This window comes from Hemitrygon akajei, chromosome 1, assembly GCF_048418815.1.
Source record: "Hemitrygon akajei chromosome 1, sHemAka1.3, whole genome shotgun sequence".
NCBI lineage: Eukaryota > Metazoa > Chordata > Chondrichthyes > Myliobatiformes > Dasyatidae > Hemitrygon > Hemitrygon akajei.
The window spans coordinates 87,712,377-87,729,256 of NC_133124.1; the positions used below are offsets into that span (position 1 = coordinate 87,712,377).

General features: G+C 41.4%; 1 protein-coding gene across 14 annotated transcripts in view; it reads right to left on the bottom strand.

Annotated features, from left to right (window-relative positions):
- Positions 1 to 859: 859 nt before the first annotated feature.
- The window catches only part of LOC140728571 (receptor-type tyrosine-protein phosphatase mu-like), a 994,862-nt gene continuing 978,841 nt past the window's right edge, over positions 860 to 16,880 (bottom strand). For all 14 annotated transcript variants that reach the window (XM_073047511.1, XM_073047621.1, XM_073047608.1 and 11 more), the window contains 3 exons: positions 15,765 to 15,928; positions 6,342 to 6,477; positions 860 to 4,935 (listed from right to left, as the gene is read on the bottom strand). In XM_073047511.1, the coding sequence (XP_072903612.1) occupies positions 4,882 to 4,935; positions 6,342 to 6,477; positions 15,765 to 15,928 (354 nt within the window). In that variant the 3' untranslated portion in view covers positions 860 to 4,881. The remainder of the gene's footprint in view (positions 4,936 to 6,341; positions 6,478 to 15,764; positions 15,929 to 16,880) is intronic.

Consider the following 16,880-nt stretch of genomic DNA (forward strand, 5'->3'; position numbering starts at 1 on the left):
CGATATTCTACATTCTGTTATTGCCTTTCCCTTGTACTGCTTTGGTGTATTTATGTCATGGCACAATCCATATGGATATAGCATACAAAACAAAAGCTCTTCACTCTACCTCAGTTCTTGTGACAATAATGAATCACAGTACTTCCATGTGGGCTGTAACCTGTGGGATATAACCGTCGGAATCTGAATCTAGCTCGGCAGGCAATATTTATTTATTGAGATACAGTGCTGAATAGGTCCTTCCCACCATTTGAGCCTCACTATCTAGCAATCCCCTGATTTCATCTGAGCCTAATCACCGGATAATTTACAATGACCAATTAACATACCAACCGATACATCTTTGGACTGTTGGAGGAAACCACAGCACCCATAGGAAGCACGGAGAAAATGTACACACTCCTTACAGGCAGTGTTGGGAACTGAACTTGCGTTGCCCATACTGTAAAGTGTTGTGCTAACCTTTACGCTAGCGTGCCACCCTCATGGTGCTGACTTCGTTATAGTTAAGACCAGAGTCTCCATTTTGCATTTTCTCTTGACTGAATTACTCACTGCTCCATCATATTTACCCCACAATGCCATTGTAAAGAGGCACTGAGGAGAGATGTTTTCAGATGAATTATGATACCCCTAAAACAAATTGGGAAGAAGAATTGAAAGATGAACCTGGAGCCTTCTGTAACAAATCTTAGGCAGACTGAAAATTAGATTAATGATTCCATGGCTGTATCTTCACTACATATTTGTCTAACAGAATTATTTCCTAATTATCATCTTCTTAAATTCTAACCATTAATCAAGAACAATAGGGTATTTGAAGACATTGCAAACTATTGATTAATAAACTCATTCTGGATGAGATTGGAACATTTTATTCTGTGATCAATTGTTTGAGGAAATGGACCATGGCTTTGAATTATATATTTTCATTAACAATGCCACAGCAGCAAGACAACAGAAAAGGGAAGATGTAGCACCAGCAAAGAACATCCAGAATGCTGGTCGGATAATTCTTTATTGCACGATCAATTACTGCAACACAAGATAAACAAAAAGTTAACAATATCATTCTGTGGACAATACTAAAGTTTCTGGAAAAACGATTGTCACTCACGGTGCTTCACAAAAGGAGTTTTCTTCATGAATAAATAATCAGATGATTCATAAATATTTACAATATAAACAAATGAAGAATAAAGCTTTGGCTCATTCATTGAGGGTCTGACTAATTTCTGGCTTTTGCTGTTGTTATAGCTGCACTCAGCAGTTATTTGTAAGTTGACAAGCTGATGGGTAACAATCATGACAAAAGAAAAGGAAAACTTTCGAACATACAAATGGTCCATTAAGATTATATAAGCCACATACACTAAATGTATTTTTTTTTGAATATAAGGATTATAAAAGGTAACCAGGGACTGTATTCTCCACAAAATTGAAATGCATACTGTGCCTTGAACAGTATTGCATTCAGTGACCTAGTACAAGCAATCAAATTCCTCATTAGAAGTTGACTAACACCAGAGCTAACTGATAATACTGATACTACTAAATCCTTATCAGTGGGTCACACTGAAATATTAGTCTCTGCTTCAATCTTTTTATACTAAGCCAAGGGGCCAATGCTAATACTGAGTTGTCTTGAAGGAAGAGAGTTTTATTTTATTCTCCTTCTCTGCAGCCATTCTCTCACTTTGTCATTTTTGTTTAAAAATAATTTTGAAAGGTGTGGAAGATCACAATTGAGGTACCTTTCCTTTTCAATCATGATAGACAATAGAAATGTAGGAAAACACTGAAAGCCAATCACTTCATGAAAAAGTAACGAAGGAGGACATGAAAAATATTTGTTTTTCCGTTTGAATCTATTCCTTTCAATATTATCAATTAACTTTATAATGTATAGCTCAATCACCCAAGTACATTACAGCCTTCTTTCCTCAGGCTGTGGTACAAATAACGAAGAGAAGTCAACACAATGTCTGTCTTGATACGACCACATTTTGGTTATGTGACTGGACTGACATCCAGAAGCTTGGACCACTGAGTTTGAATGTGTTCAAATTCAATCCAGCACTGTGTAAGAACACCAGTGATCAGTTAGACAGGAGCAATGAAGGGGGAAAGCAGATTAGCATGGCCCCTACACAAGGCTGACATGTAAATCAGTGTCCCACTTTCATTGACAGATGATTGGCGACTTGGCACAGTGTTTGCTCGTTGTTGATTAACAATTAATGAGAAAGAACAGGTCAAACGTTGAACTTTTCTGTGCCAACAGTGGATGCAAAGACAGTGCACACTGATGATGTCATCACATGTGTCAGAGATGTTGCAGAAATGGCACTCGCACTTAAACTGGTCATTCTTGGGAGCGCCCAGTCCCAATTCACTGATGGGTGAAAATGGTGTTACTGGTGTTAAAGCATACGCAGGTCATTTTTAAAATGTCCACTGCACAAATTTGTGCTAATTTGTTTTGTAAAATCTTAAGGCATTGGACCTCAACATTTTGAAGACTGCAGAGCAGTAAGAGAATCCTGCATGTTAACCGTACTGGTTAATGTGAGGTTTTCGTACTTCCATATCTCCCCATGAGGTGGCCATTCTGCCCAGTGAGTCTATGTTGACTCTTAGGAAAATACCATTACCCCTATTTTCCCCACAGCATATAATCTCCCACCTGTCTATTTGCTCCACTCTAATTTTCTTAGCACTCCTTGACACAAGGGATAAATTACATGGACCAATTAAACTACCAACCACAACCCAGCTACAAAAGGGGTGATTTATAGGGTCGATCTTGCAACTGCAGCACTCAGAGTTGGGGTGAACCCAATGCTGTCACAAGGAGCAACTGCAGACTCCCTAGTGATAGCGTCAACAGTTGAGATTACCCCATGGTCGTTGGAATGGTGAAAACAGCACAGGAATCTGCTCTAGAGCAGTGCTGTTCAGATTAACCTGATGACATCAAAATCTTGCATGAAAGTAGACTTTAATGTAGGAAAATATTTCAATGCAGAACAAGGGAGTCAAAGCATTAAAGAACAAAATTACACTGAGTGAATTGGCAAAGATGGTCAAAAGTTTGGCCAAATAGTTAGGTCAAAGTAACTTCCTAAATGAAAGAAAAGGAGACAATGGAGAGTTGTCAAATAGGTGGGTGATGGCTTGTTTGCAAGGAGGGGCTGGGCAGGAGTTGAAGTTTATTTTTGAATGGAGGATAGGGACGCCAACCATAATGGCACTGATGAGGCTCAGAGAGGAGGTAAGAAGAGTGCAGACGTGTGCTTTAGTAGCAGATTGGTGGAGTCAGACTGTGAAGGCAAGCTATGTAACAGAAATAGATGAAGGCATATTTGTGACGGACACAGAATCAAATTGCAAGAATAACCCAGTTGGATCGTTGCAAAATCTGGATCTTCCACAAAGATCCTGGGAGAGGATGGAATTAACATCTCAGGAATGGAATTAATGATTGACATTAATTTCTGGTGATCCACTGGCTTTGCTTATGATTTTCCAGGATTACCATGACCTGAATTCCACGCTGCAGGATTAGTTGAACAGCCAGTAGTAAGGGGAATAGGCTATGGGGACAAGGGTTAGGTTGGCATAGAGAGGCATTTTAAAATGATGCTACACAAACGAATCAGTCTCTTCTTTACGTTATGAGACATCTTTACTGTGGTACCTTACAACCCAGTAGTCAGAATATCAACCCACTTCTCCAGATAGAAGAATAAGCAACTTTTATCAGTGAGATTGGCAATTCAACCATTGCCACTACACCCCTCCCCCTACCGGTCATATCAGCACACCATTCAAAGAGGAGTAGAAATCGGACACTCACTCTCCCTGGCTGTGAAAGCCAGCTCAACTTCAACCTCCTGGCATTCTTTTGAATACAGATTCAGAGCAAAAGTGGGTAACTGGAGGCAAAACACAGACAATCAAAGGTGCAATGGGGAATGGATGAACTGAGCTAGAAGAACTGAAATTGTTGTGACCTGTGCTGATGTAAAATCTTTAATGTAAGAGAAGACCTCAACTGTTTATCAAAGGACATGAAGTTGGAGATTGGAGAGAGAAAAAACAATTAAATATAAGGTTCTGAAGGAAAACTGTATTAAAAAGGAACAAGGTAGAAATGATGATTATAGTCTATAATGCTCTGTAGAAAGCTAATTTTCATGGCATTTATTGATAAACTTGAACTCAAACTGTACAAGAATAGAGACTTAACATATTTGCAATTAGAATTGTTCACATGAAGAATAAAATGATCCCAGGTGACAGAAGAGTATTTGAAGTTGTTTTACATGGGGAAATGCAACAGCTCTCGGGCAGTGACTGAGAGTCAGGGAGGATACAGGCTCAGGTTATAAGGAAGATTATGGTTGGAATAGACTTAGAAAAGTATTTAATGATTGAGTTTAATGGATTTACTTTTTGCTCTTGGCATTTGTCAACTTCTCTAGGCTGTCAGTAAAATGCTTTGCATTTAAAAAAGATATTGTGCTCTTTAGTTACAACAGCTAACTAACAATATTTTGAATAATGTGTATACATTTACTATGAATATTGATTTTATTTTAAATATTAAACAGCTACAGTATAGGGAGCTGGTGGATTAAAGTAAATGTCTGGCAGTGCAAGCAGAATTTTACAGTCTCTCTTTCTCTTACTGTTCCTCTGAGCTCCCAGAAGGGACCCAGCGAGTGGAATAAAAACTAAGGAGAAGCGTTGGCTTGTAGAAATGATGGCTGATGATGTGAAGCTCTCTCATCACAGTTTACCAAGAATCAGGGAGTTGCTTTCTCAATGTGGACAGGATGGGTCTCGTCGGCTGCCAGTGTATCTGCTAAATCTTGATCAACCAGAATTCAAGCATTCAATTGCCACTTCATAGCAGAACTTATATTGATCCTGGAAAAAAAATGAGGTATGTTAACAAAATCATTTACTTCTTTTTATAATTGACCCCTCTTTAATAACATGTAGGGACTGCTGGATCAAGAGGGTAAGTTCTTTCTATTCCTAGTGAAAACCCTTCAGAATACAGCTAAGGTAGTAGGATGCTAAGTGTACAGTTCACGTTGGTGTAAAATGATGACACTTTTAAGGATAAATTCTGTGAGACCAAGGTTTTAGTATTGGGCCATTCCATGCTAAAAGCACAGTCTTGCAATTTTTCCCCCCCAGAATAATGTGTGTGCTAACCAGGCCTGACTAAATGGGGTTTCCCCTTTATTCATGCGTTGACCCTTTGACACAGGGATGAGAAGAAACTTTGAAGAATAAGGGGACTCCCAATAAGAATATCTGAATTATGCAAAAGAATTGTGGAGACTTAGTTATTTGTGACAGAAATTAATGTGAGTCATGGGATATCAGGTTGGTGCAGAGAAGTGGACTGAGGTAATAGACTAGCTGTGACTTGATTGATTGGGAAGGCAGGGGTCTCTTTCAGTTTCCAATTGACCTGGTGGCTGTTCAATTCCTCAGAATGGAAAATTTAAAACTAAGGAGCACAATCTTCGGGTAAGGAGCTGTCTATTTAGGAATGAGAGGAGGAGCAAACTGGTTACTCAAAAGACTGCAATTGTTGGAATTCCCTCCCTCAGATGAGTTCTGTTGCTCAGTTTTGATAAATATTCAAAGCTGGGTCTGAACACCAGGAATGAACATAAAGCTTAGCACACATATAATGCTGGAGAAACTCAGCATCTATGGACTGAGTCCTGATGAAGGATCTTGGCACAAAATGTCAGCTGTACATTTTCTTCCATGCTTGTTGCCTGACCTACTGTGTTCCTCCAGGAGTCTGTGGGTGTTGCTCGAGACTGCCACCATTAGCAGAACATCTTGTGTCTCTGAGTTATGGATTAGATGGGAAAGTAGATTTTACTGAATGGTAGAACAGAGTCCTACACAGGAATTCGACTCGAAACGTTGACAGTTCTTTTCTCCCCACAGATGGTGCTTGATTTGCGGAGTACTTCCAGCAGATTGTTTGCTGCTCGGTTAGCTTGCTTTGCTCCTGTTCCCTATTCCTGTCTTCATGGAAACTTCACATGTTCCCAATGTAAGCCCGAACCCTAACTGTCCCAACGTGAGATATAGCCATCTTGACTGTTCCTTGCAAATTTCACATAGGTTTGGGTTCTCACCGCCTCCTCCTGTGGGCCATCTGCTGAGTCAGCACAGGTCTTTCGAGGAATATATAGGGAATCCTAGTGGGAAGTCTAGCCAGATAAGTAATTATGGTGAACAGGCGATGCATATAGACGCCTGTTTGTGAGTTAAATGTCACAGTTTCAATTTGCACTTACCAGCAAGTCAACCATATTGGGTTTGTTGTTACGCAGTGTTTTTACAGCGTGGAACACGTCTACAGCCCGCTGATGTCGCAGCATTTCACATACGATACTGATTGCACAGAACGTGCCACTGCGTCCTCCACCATTCCTGCATGTGCACCAGAGAATGAACATGATTCAGTGCCCAGGTCATAATTAATACTACAATCCAGATCCCAAGATGAATGTGTGATGAGACTGAGTTTACTGACTGCAAAGTTCTAAACTCAAACCTTAAGCCCTATTGATATAAATAGCCATGGGAACCTTTACTAAAGGGAAATTATACTGTAACTACCTAATGTTCAAAGGCTCTTTCACTTTCCTGTTTATCTACTATTTGAGTGGAAGGTTCCCCCTTCCTATCAAAGAGGAGATACTTCTAGCTAAGAAAGTAGTTTAAACACAGTTCATCTATTTTCAGAGATACACCTTTAAATCCAAACAATATTCTTAAAACACATTTCAAACTGACAGAGGATTTCTATCTTATAAAAGGCTTCCCATATACAAACTCCTTCTAAAACACAAAAGATTTCCAAAAAGCAGATACAATTTCTATAAGCTAAAAAGGCACATCACCGAGCTTCACTCAGACCAGTCATGTGTTGCAGAAATCAAAGGCAGATGAATGGTTTCCGTCATTCTCTTAATGTTCTTGGGTCATTCCTAAAAAATCTGAACTTCTGTCTAAATGTATACGTTTCTGTGCCCTTGTGTGACTTCACACACACGTTGTATTATTTTAGATACCTTTTAACACCAATAGCTCTAATAGTTTCCGGAGACAGTTCCCAGTTACCCACAATTAACACTGTGAAGCTGACTGCTTGAGTATATAAATCTTCCAACATATTAATTGATAACATACTAATCAATGGGCTGAATGGCCTAATTCTGCTCTTATATCTTACGGTCATGAGTTACTGATATGCTAAATAATAATATACATCTGGTCTGCAAGCTGCCTTGAACTAAGTAACTCAGCTAGCATTGTCTGTTTTGATTCAAGCTGAATTAAATAATCGTTTGTCATACACTGCACCTCCTCAGCCATTAAACCAAGTGCAGCCAGCAATCTTTGCTTTATAGACAATACTGCTTGAAAAGCTAACCTTTCACCTTCAAACTGATCACTGCTTGCCATTTACATTAAGAACTGAAGACTGGCTCCCATTCACGACAAGCCGCTAAACAAAGAATATTAGTTAGAGGTTTAATTTATTCAAAACTAACACTTTGATCTTTTGAAGTGTCAGCTGCTGTGTTTAGAAAGGTGAGCTGGACAGTGAATATCCATCATAAATACAAATACAAAATTGTTTAATGTCATTTCCTGTACACAAGTATAAAGGAGAACAAAATAATCCTTACTCTGGATCTAATGCAGCACAAAAACACAATAATATAATGAACAGAAACATAATAAATTTTAGTACATAAGATAGGTCATATACATTGATTGATTGTATGTCCATAAAGTGTCGCTGTACACTGGGTGACTGAAAGGAAATAATAAAGTAGTGATGGAGATGTTGATCAGCCTTACTGCTTGGGGGAACTGTTTTTGAGTCAGGTGGTCCTGGCGTAAATGCTACATAGCCCCATCCATGATGGGAGTGGAACAAACAGTCCATGATCAGCAATCCCTGATGTATGTAGCTGAGCATTAAAGGAATTATTGACTACACAAGGAAAAACGGAGTCAACTGTATAGTGATACTTTCCTCCCTGATGCTCTAAAATGCTTAGGTCACAAAAGCTACCCCACTTCCAAGTGAGCAGCCACTATCTGTAACAGCAGTAGAATGTGAGAAGAGCTCTGCAAAGCATCAATCTCCATAAGGCAGCCGGGCCAGGCAATATACCAAGCTGAGTACTCCTGGAGTGTGCACACCAGCTCACTGATTTCTGGATTTCAGTCTGGCATTCTACAGTATTGACCCCAGACCTTACTCTTTGGTCTAAATACAGTACTGTGCAGCTTGGTGTTGGTCTTGTAATGAGCAGATCTCAGATAGTCAGGATGTAGAACCGCTCCTCCCTCCCATCATCCTCAGCACAGGACCCCCCCTTCACCCCAGGGCTGTGCGCTGAGACCATTGCTATACACCGCTGACACATGATTGCGCGGCTAAACACCTGAGCAATCAAATCATCAAGTTCACCGATAACACCACAGAGGTGGGTCTCGTCACCACTAATGATGAGACAGCCAACGGATAGGAGGTGGAAGAGCTCGAGGTCTGGTGCCAGACAAATAGCCTGTTCCACAATGTCAGCAAGACAACAGAGATGGTTATCGACTTGAGGAGAGCTTGCACCAATCACACTCCATTTTACATTGACGGCACAGCAGTGAAAACTGTAAGCAGTTTCACATACCTGGGGAGTGCAAATGACGCACAACCTCTCATAGTCCTAGAACACGTCCTACATAGTTAGGAAGTTGGTTCTTGATCAGTAAGAATGCCAAAGGTTATGGGAAGAAGGCAGGAGAGAGTGGTTTGGGAGAAAAATAGAGCTTTGACCAGAGACCAATCATGACATCAGAAGCGTTGAGAGGAGGAAACTTCAATTAGGTCCACTGCTCAAGGGTAAAAGGCCTTGAGCGAGTCGTGGCCACGTAATGAAGCTTTGACCAGCAACCAATCGGTGTCTGGCATTAATTAGTTAGAGCATATTAAAGGAAGGCAGGGGCAAGCACAGTGGCACTCATCTGAATGGACATAGAGTGGTGATCTTTAGCTCTTTGAGGCTTCAGCGAAGAGAGGCTTCACTCAGAGAAAGAAAAGGTCAAGTTTTTTCCTTCTCTTCTTTAGATCTGCTCAGCTTGGACAGTAGAGATGCCAAGCAGGATGGTGAAATGCTCCTCTTGTGGGTTGTGGGAAGGCAGGGAGACCTCCAGTGTCCCTGACGACTACAATTGCGAGAAGTGCATCCAGCTGCAGCTTCTGACAAAACCGTGTTAAGGAGTTGGAGCTGGAACTGGATGAACTCCAGATCATTTGGGAGGCTGATAGAAAGGACATATAAAGAGGTAGTTACATCCAAGGTGTCGGACTGGTGACACTCAGGAAACGGAAAGGGGTTGAGGAGCCTGTGTAGAGTACCCCTGTGGCCATCGCCCCCAAACAGAGGTAAGTCACACTGAGTCTGCCTCTGTGACTCAGGAGGGAAAGGGGGAGAAAAGGCACTCTATGTTAATAGGGGATTCATTAGTTAGGGGATCAGACAGGAGAATCTGTGGGTGAGAATGAGATTCTCAGGTGGTATGATACCTCCCAGGTGCCAGGGTCTGCGATATCTTGGATTGACTCCTCAGCATTCTTAAGTGGAAGTGTGAACACCCAGAAGCTGTGGTCCATGTCAGGACCAATGACGTGGGTAGGACGAGTGACAATGTTCTGCATAGGGAGTTCATATAGTTAGATGCTAAATTAAAGGGCAGGACATCCAGCGTTGTGATCTCAGGACTGCTACCTGTGCCATGTGCTAGTGAGGCCAGAACTAGGAAGAGAATACAGTTCAATATGTGGCTAAGGAGTTGGTGTAGGAGGGAAGGCATAAGATTTTTGGATCATTGGGCTCTCATCCAGGGAAGTTGGGACCTGTACAGAAGGGATGGTTTGCACCTGAACTGGAGGGTGACTCATATCCTAGCGGGAAGGTTTGTTAATGCTGCACGATGGGGTTTAAACTAGAGTTGCTGGGGAATGGGAACCAGAGTGGTAGAACAGTTAGTGGAGAGATTGTGGAAGCAAATGTTGGTAAGACCTCAGACAAAGTTAGGAATCGAAAGGTTGAGCATGGTGTGACTAGTGTCCTAGCTGCCTATATTTCAATGCAGGAAGTATTGTAGGAAAAGTGGATAATAGTGTTGAAGGTGAGGTGGCTGGTTTACGAACAGAGGCAATGTGTAGTGAGGAGAGCCTGTTGATAGGGCAAAATAGCAGTCAACAGGGTGGTTTCAACATAAAAGGTGGACAAGATTGTAAAGGGTGAATACAGGTCTGAAGGTATACAGAATAAGTTAGGTGAACTTGCAGCACAGTTACAGATTGGCAGGTATGATGTTGTAGGCATCACTGAATCATGGCTGAAAGAAGATTGTAGCTGGGAGCTTAATGTCCCAGGATACACATTGTATTGAAAGGACAGGCAGGAAGACAAAGGGGATGGCATTGCTCTGTTGGTAAAAAATGAAATCAAATCATTAGAGAGAGGTGACATAGGTTGGAAGGTATTGAATCATTGTGGACAGAGCTAAAGAACTGCAAGGGTAAAAAGACCCTGATGGGAGTTATATACAGACCCCCAAACAGTAGCAAGGAGGTATACACCCCAGAGTTCTGATAGAAGCATCTGAAGAGATTGTGGAGTCATTATTAATGATCTTTCAAGAATTACTAGATACTGAAATGGTTCCGGAAGACTGGAAAATTGTGAATGTCACTCCACTCTTCAATAAGGGAGAGAGGCAGAGGAAAGGTAGGAAACTATAGGCCAGTTAGTCTGACCTCAGTGGTTGGGAAGATATTGGAGTCGATTATTAAGAATGACATCTCAGGGTACTTGGAGGCACATGATAAAATAGACCATAGTCAGCATGATTCCCTTGAGAGAAAATCTTGCCTGACAAATCTGTTGGAATTCTATGAAGAAATAACAAGTGAGATAGACAAAGGAGAAACGAATGCTGTTGTGTACTTAGATTTTAGAAGGCCTTTGAATGGTGCCACACATGAGGCTGCTATGAGCCCACGGGATTACAGTAAAGATTCTAGCATGGATAAAGCAGTGGCTGATTGGCAGAAGGCAAAGAGTGGGAATAAAGGGAGCCTTTTCTGGCTGGCTGCCAGTGACTAGTGGTATTCCACAGGAGTCTGTGTTGGGACCGATTCTTTTTACGTTATATGTTAATGATTTGGATAATGGCTTTGTTGAAAAGTTTGCAGATGATATGAAGAAAGGTGGAGGTGCAGGTATTTTTGTGGAAGTAGAGAGGCTACTGAAGAACTTAGGCAGATTAGGAGAATTGGCAAATGCCAGATGGAACACAGTGTCGGGAAGTGTATGGTCATGCACTTGGCAGAAGAAATGCAAGGGTTGACTCTTTTCTAAAAGGAGAGAAAATACAAAAAAAAAACTGAGTTGCAAAGGAAGTTGGGAGTCCTCATGTAGTATTCCCTAAAGGTTACTTTACAGGTTAAGTCAGTAGTAAGGAAGGCAAATGCAATGATAGCATTCATTTCAAGAGCACTAGAATATAAAAGCAAGGATGTAATGTTGAGACTTTATAAAGCACTGGTGAGGCCTCAATTGGAGTATTGTGAGCAGTTTTGTGCCCCTTATCTTAGAAAGAATGTACTGAAATTGGAGAGGGTTCAAAAGAGGTTCACAAAAATGATTTCAGGATTGAATGGCTTGTTACATGAAGAGTGTTTGATGGTTCCTGGCCTGCATACACTGGAATTCAGAAGAAAGAGTGGTGTCTTCATTGAAACCTATCAAATGGCGAGAGACCTTGATAGACTGAATGTGGAGAGGATGTTTCCTAAGACTAGTGGACACAGCCTCAGAATAGAGGAGTGTCCCTTTACAAGGGGGATGAGAAGGAATTTCTGTAGCCAGAGAGTGGTGAATCGGTGGAATTCCTTTCCACAGGAGCTGTGAAGGCCAGATCTTTATGTATATTTAAGGCAGAAGTTGATAGATTCTTGATTGATTAAGGCATGAAGGGATACAGAGAGAAGGCAGGAGATTGGGGCTGAGAGGAAATTTGGATCAGCCATGATGAAATGACAGAGCAGACATGATGGGCCAAATGGCCTAATTCTGCTCCTATATCTTAATGATCTTATGGAAATTAGATCACCCATGATCAAATGCTGCAGCAGACTTGATAGGCTGAATAGCCTAATTCTGCTCCATTGTCTTATGGTCTTATTAGTTTAGTTACATACAGAAACATAGAAAATCTACAGACCATTTGGCACACAGTGCTGTGCCGAACATGTACTTACTTTGGAAATTTCCTAGGGTTACCCATAACCCTCTATTTTTCCAAGCTCCATCATTAGCTTCATTAGTTTGGTGGGATACTGTGGGTGTTTAGGGCAGCAATGAAGCTCCTCCATCTCTGGTGGTGTTCAGGGCTTGCTTCATCATGTCAGTTGCTCCCACTCTATTGTCACTACTGTCAGTCATGCAAGTCTCGATTGGAAACTCAGGAATACCATCAGCACTCAGCTGTGGAAGAATTTGAGCTGAACCCCAAACCTGGAGGACCAGTGGACCACTCTTAGTCTGTTCTCTACTCTTTGACCTGGTTGGCACGGTTGACCCTACCAAGTGCCAAAGCACAAGGCCCTGACTCCAGCCAGCATTTTTTCTCCAGGTCATTGAGGCAGCAAGCCTCCAAACCCAATGACAAGGTTGTGGTTGTCTTGGAGGCGCTTCTGCTGCACTGTTCTGGTGAAGTATGTGTTCTGGTACATGAAGCACAAACGGATAACAAGCATGGTCCAACAAGAAGCAAATGGCCTGTTGCCCTTTACTGTGAAGGGGTTGGAATTTAGGTTTTGTTACAGTTCTAAAAGTTGTTGGTGAGGACACACTTGGAGTACCATGTACATGTTAGATCCCTTTAACTAAAAAAATGATCGTGTAACATTGCAGGCAGCCCAATGAGATTCACACAGCTAATGAGCATCAACACTTTGTATTTGTATTCTTTGGAGTTTTAGAAGAAAGGAGTGACCTTATTCAAACATGTAAGATCCTAGCAGGCTTGACAGGTATTGAAATGTTTTTTCAAATGGCAGAGTCATAAACAAGGGGACATCAATTTAAAATAAAGGGTCAAGTGAGGTGCGTAGAAATGTAATCTGCCAGAGGATGGTGAATGACTGGAATTCGCTACTCTACAGGGTGATGCTGGGCCAATCATAAGATATATCTATTGTCAAGATAGATAAATATTTGAAAGTGAGGAAATGAGGGTTATGGGGAACTGTCACAGTAAAAGAACTTGAGGCCACCATAGACCAACCAGGATGTACTCCACCAGGGGCAGTGTAACACGGCATCCAGGCTGGAGATGGTGATACCCCCACTGTTCACTAGGCAGAAGAGAAGCTGCAGATTTCTGTGGCATTCATGGCTCTGGTCTGGACATCTTTGTGTGGCTGTATCTGACTGATATCTTTTTGTGCTTTTATCTTGTGTGTTATGTGTGCTTTGTGCTGTGTGTGACTGTTGATACTCTATTTTGCACCTTAGTAATGCAGTCTTGTGTGGCTGTGTCCATGGGTATGCATGTATGGTTGAATAACAATTAAACTTGTATTGAATTGAATCGATCATATTGAATGGTGGGATAGACATTGTGGCCAACTCCTTCTCCGAGTTTCTTGTGTTCATGTGATGGGAAGGAGCAATATGAAGATACACCTAACAGAAAGAAATTAGGAGTACACCAGCCATGATCTCAATAAGTGAGAGACATTCAAGGGAAAAGGAATAAAATAGAGGCCATTACTGGAGGCTATATCTTAAGAGTCGATGCCAGCAAGAAATAGTAGTTTGAGATGTGTTACTTGATCGACTGTTTAAGAAAATAAATAAATAAACCTAATTAAATGAAGGCAGTTAAGTGATGGTAGTGCTTGCATAAAACATCTCTCACATGGACTCAATTTGCACTTCAAGCTAGTTTTCACTTTGCCAAGCGGACATTTCCACTCCCTGCGCCATGTGTTGTTTGAGTGAGGCCGGCTCTGCTGTGCTAAGTTCCAACACATTTCCATGCAGGTCTGCGCGGGTGAATCACTTCCACTAGGCTTCAGGCTTCACAAACTAATTGCATGCAGTAAGCAAACAGCTTGATTACTTCCATCACATTAACCTAAACCGGAGTCAGATCTCATGCCAGCGATGTGAGGTCATTCAGTGCTCCTCCACATTGATTCACTTGGCTAATGGATTTTCAGGTGTATAATCAAGATATTGCCCTTTCGACAATGCTTCTGTTAAATTATTTAAATAAGCCCTAAATGTGAACTATTATTCAAAGTAGACTGTTACAATCTCCAAAGTCCTCCCTTTCGAAGGGTAAAATGGAAAGAATTATCAAGCACTATAGTAAACAATTGAATTCAAATGGAGATCATTATCCCCTCAAAACTGATCAGCGAATTCCAAGACCTGGGCCTCAATACCCCCTTGTGAAATTGAATCCTGGATTTCCTCACTTGTAGACCCAGTCAGTTTGGATTGGCAAAACCATCTCCTCCCTGATCTCCATCAGCACAGGAGCACCATAGGGATGTGTACTTAGCCCCTGCTCCACTCACTTTACGTCTATGATTGTGTGGCTAAGTACAGCTCCAACACCATGCACAAGTTTGCTGATGACACACTGTTGTGAGCTGTATCAAAGGTTGTGAAGAATCAGCATACAGGAGGGAGAATGAAAATTTGGCCAAGTGGTGTAATAACAACAACCTCTCTCTCAATGTCAATAAGACCAAGGAACTGATAGCAGACTTCGGGGGAGGGAAACCAGAGGTCGATGAGCTAGTAATCATCGGAGGATCAGAGGTGGACAGGGTCAGTAACTTTAAATTACTGGGTGTCACTACCTCAGAGGACCTGTCCTGGACCCATCATATAAATATAATTGCAAAGAAAACACAACAGCGCCTCTACTTCCTCAGGAGTTTGTGGAGATTAGGCATGTCATTAAAAACCTTGGAAAACTCCTATAGATGTGTGGTGGAAAGTGTGCAGAGTGGCTGCATTACAGCCTGGTATGGGAACATCAATGACTATGAGCGGAAAATCCTACAAAAGGTAGTGGACTTGGCCCAGTACATCACGGGTAAAACTTTCTCAACCATTGAGCACATCTACATGTTATCATAGAAAACCAGCATCCATCAACAAAGACCCTCACCACGTAGGCCACACTCTTTTCTCACTATATCATCAGGCAGAAGTTACAAGTTCCTCAGGACTCACACCACCAGGTTCAAGAACAGTTACTACTCCTCAATCATCAGGATCTTGAGCAAAAGGTGATAACTACACTCATTTAAGGAAGGACTCTGATCTTGTTATTTCATGCTGGTTATTTATTCCTATTTACTCAGATCTGCATTTGCTCAACTTATTGTCCATTGTTTACAGTTACTGTTCAATAGATTTGCTAAATGTGCCCGCAGGGAAAAGGACCTCAGGATTGTATATGGTGACATGTATGTACTCTGATAATACATTTTACTGTGAACTTTGTTTGTGTTACAATATTACGTCCACCTTTTTGGCGAATTCAATTTGTTTGACGCACTTTAATAAGGTACAAGTTGCCAGAGAGAAATAAGCATGACTTACAGACAATGTACAACTGTGCGACCTTCCCCACCGTCATATTCCTCCTGCCATTTTTCCACCTGTCTGATGAGTTTCAAGAAGGAACGTTTGGAGATGGGATTATCTCGACACTTGGGCCATCCCAGAAATTGGAACTGCTGCACCATCCTACAGCCATCTTGAGGCTGAAGGGACACAAAAGGAAATAAAAGTCATTAAGCAAACTTAGCTAATTATTTACTGAGCTCTCTGTATTCCTTCATTGTGTGTGTCAACCCTTTTCCACTTTCTTAGTGTAGTATGTAAAAACGCTCTTTTCCTATCCAATAACAGATTTTCAAGCAAATATAAACCAAAGGTTTTAGCTGTCTTCTATAGAAACATGTAAAGTAAAATACTATGAGAAATCTAAGCTCCAACATAAAATATGGGGAAGATAAAGTTGATTAGGCAGTTTTGTTAAGGGAGACAGGGAAAGTTATTGCTTCAGATAAATGGGCTTTCATCAGAATTGGGAAAAACCTTTGGTAAAGATTATGCAGAGAAAGGGAGGTGAGAACAAAAAGTGATTGGGAAGAGCAGAGGAGAGATTAAATAGTAAGTGGCATCTCTGCATTTAACTCTATTACAGATTTTCCCTTGTATTTTCATCTTTCTTCCATAAGATCATAAGACAAAGGAGCAGAAGTTGGCCATTTGGCCCATCGAGTTTGCTCCGCCATTTCATTATGAGCTGATCCAATCTTCCCTTTAGTCCCATTCCCCCACCTTCTCACCATAACCTTTGATGCCCTGACTACTCAGATACCTATCAATCTCTGCCTTAAATACACCCAATGACTTGGCCTCCACTGCTGCCCATGGCAACAAATTCCATAGATTCACCACCCTCTGGCTAAAAATTTTTTTTCGCATCTCTGTTCTGAATGGGCGCCCTGCAATCCTCAAGTCATGTCCTCTTGTACTTGACTCCCCCACCATGGGAAACAACTTTGCCACATCCACTCTGTCCATGCCTTTCAACATTCGAAATGCTTCTATGAGGTCCCCCCTCATTCTTCTAAACTCCAAGGAGAACAGTCCAAAGCAGTCAAACATTCCTCATATGTTAATCCTCTCATTCCCAGAATCATTCTA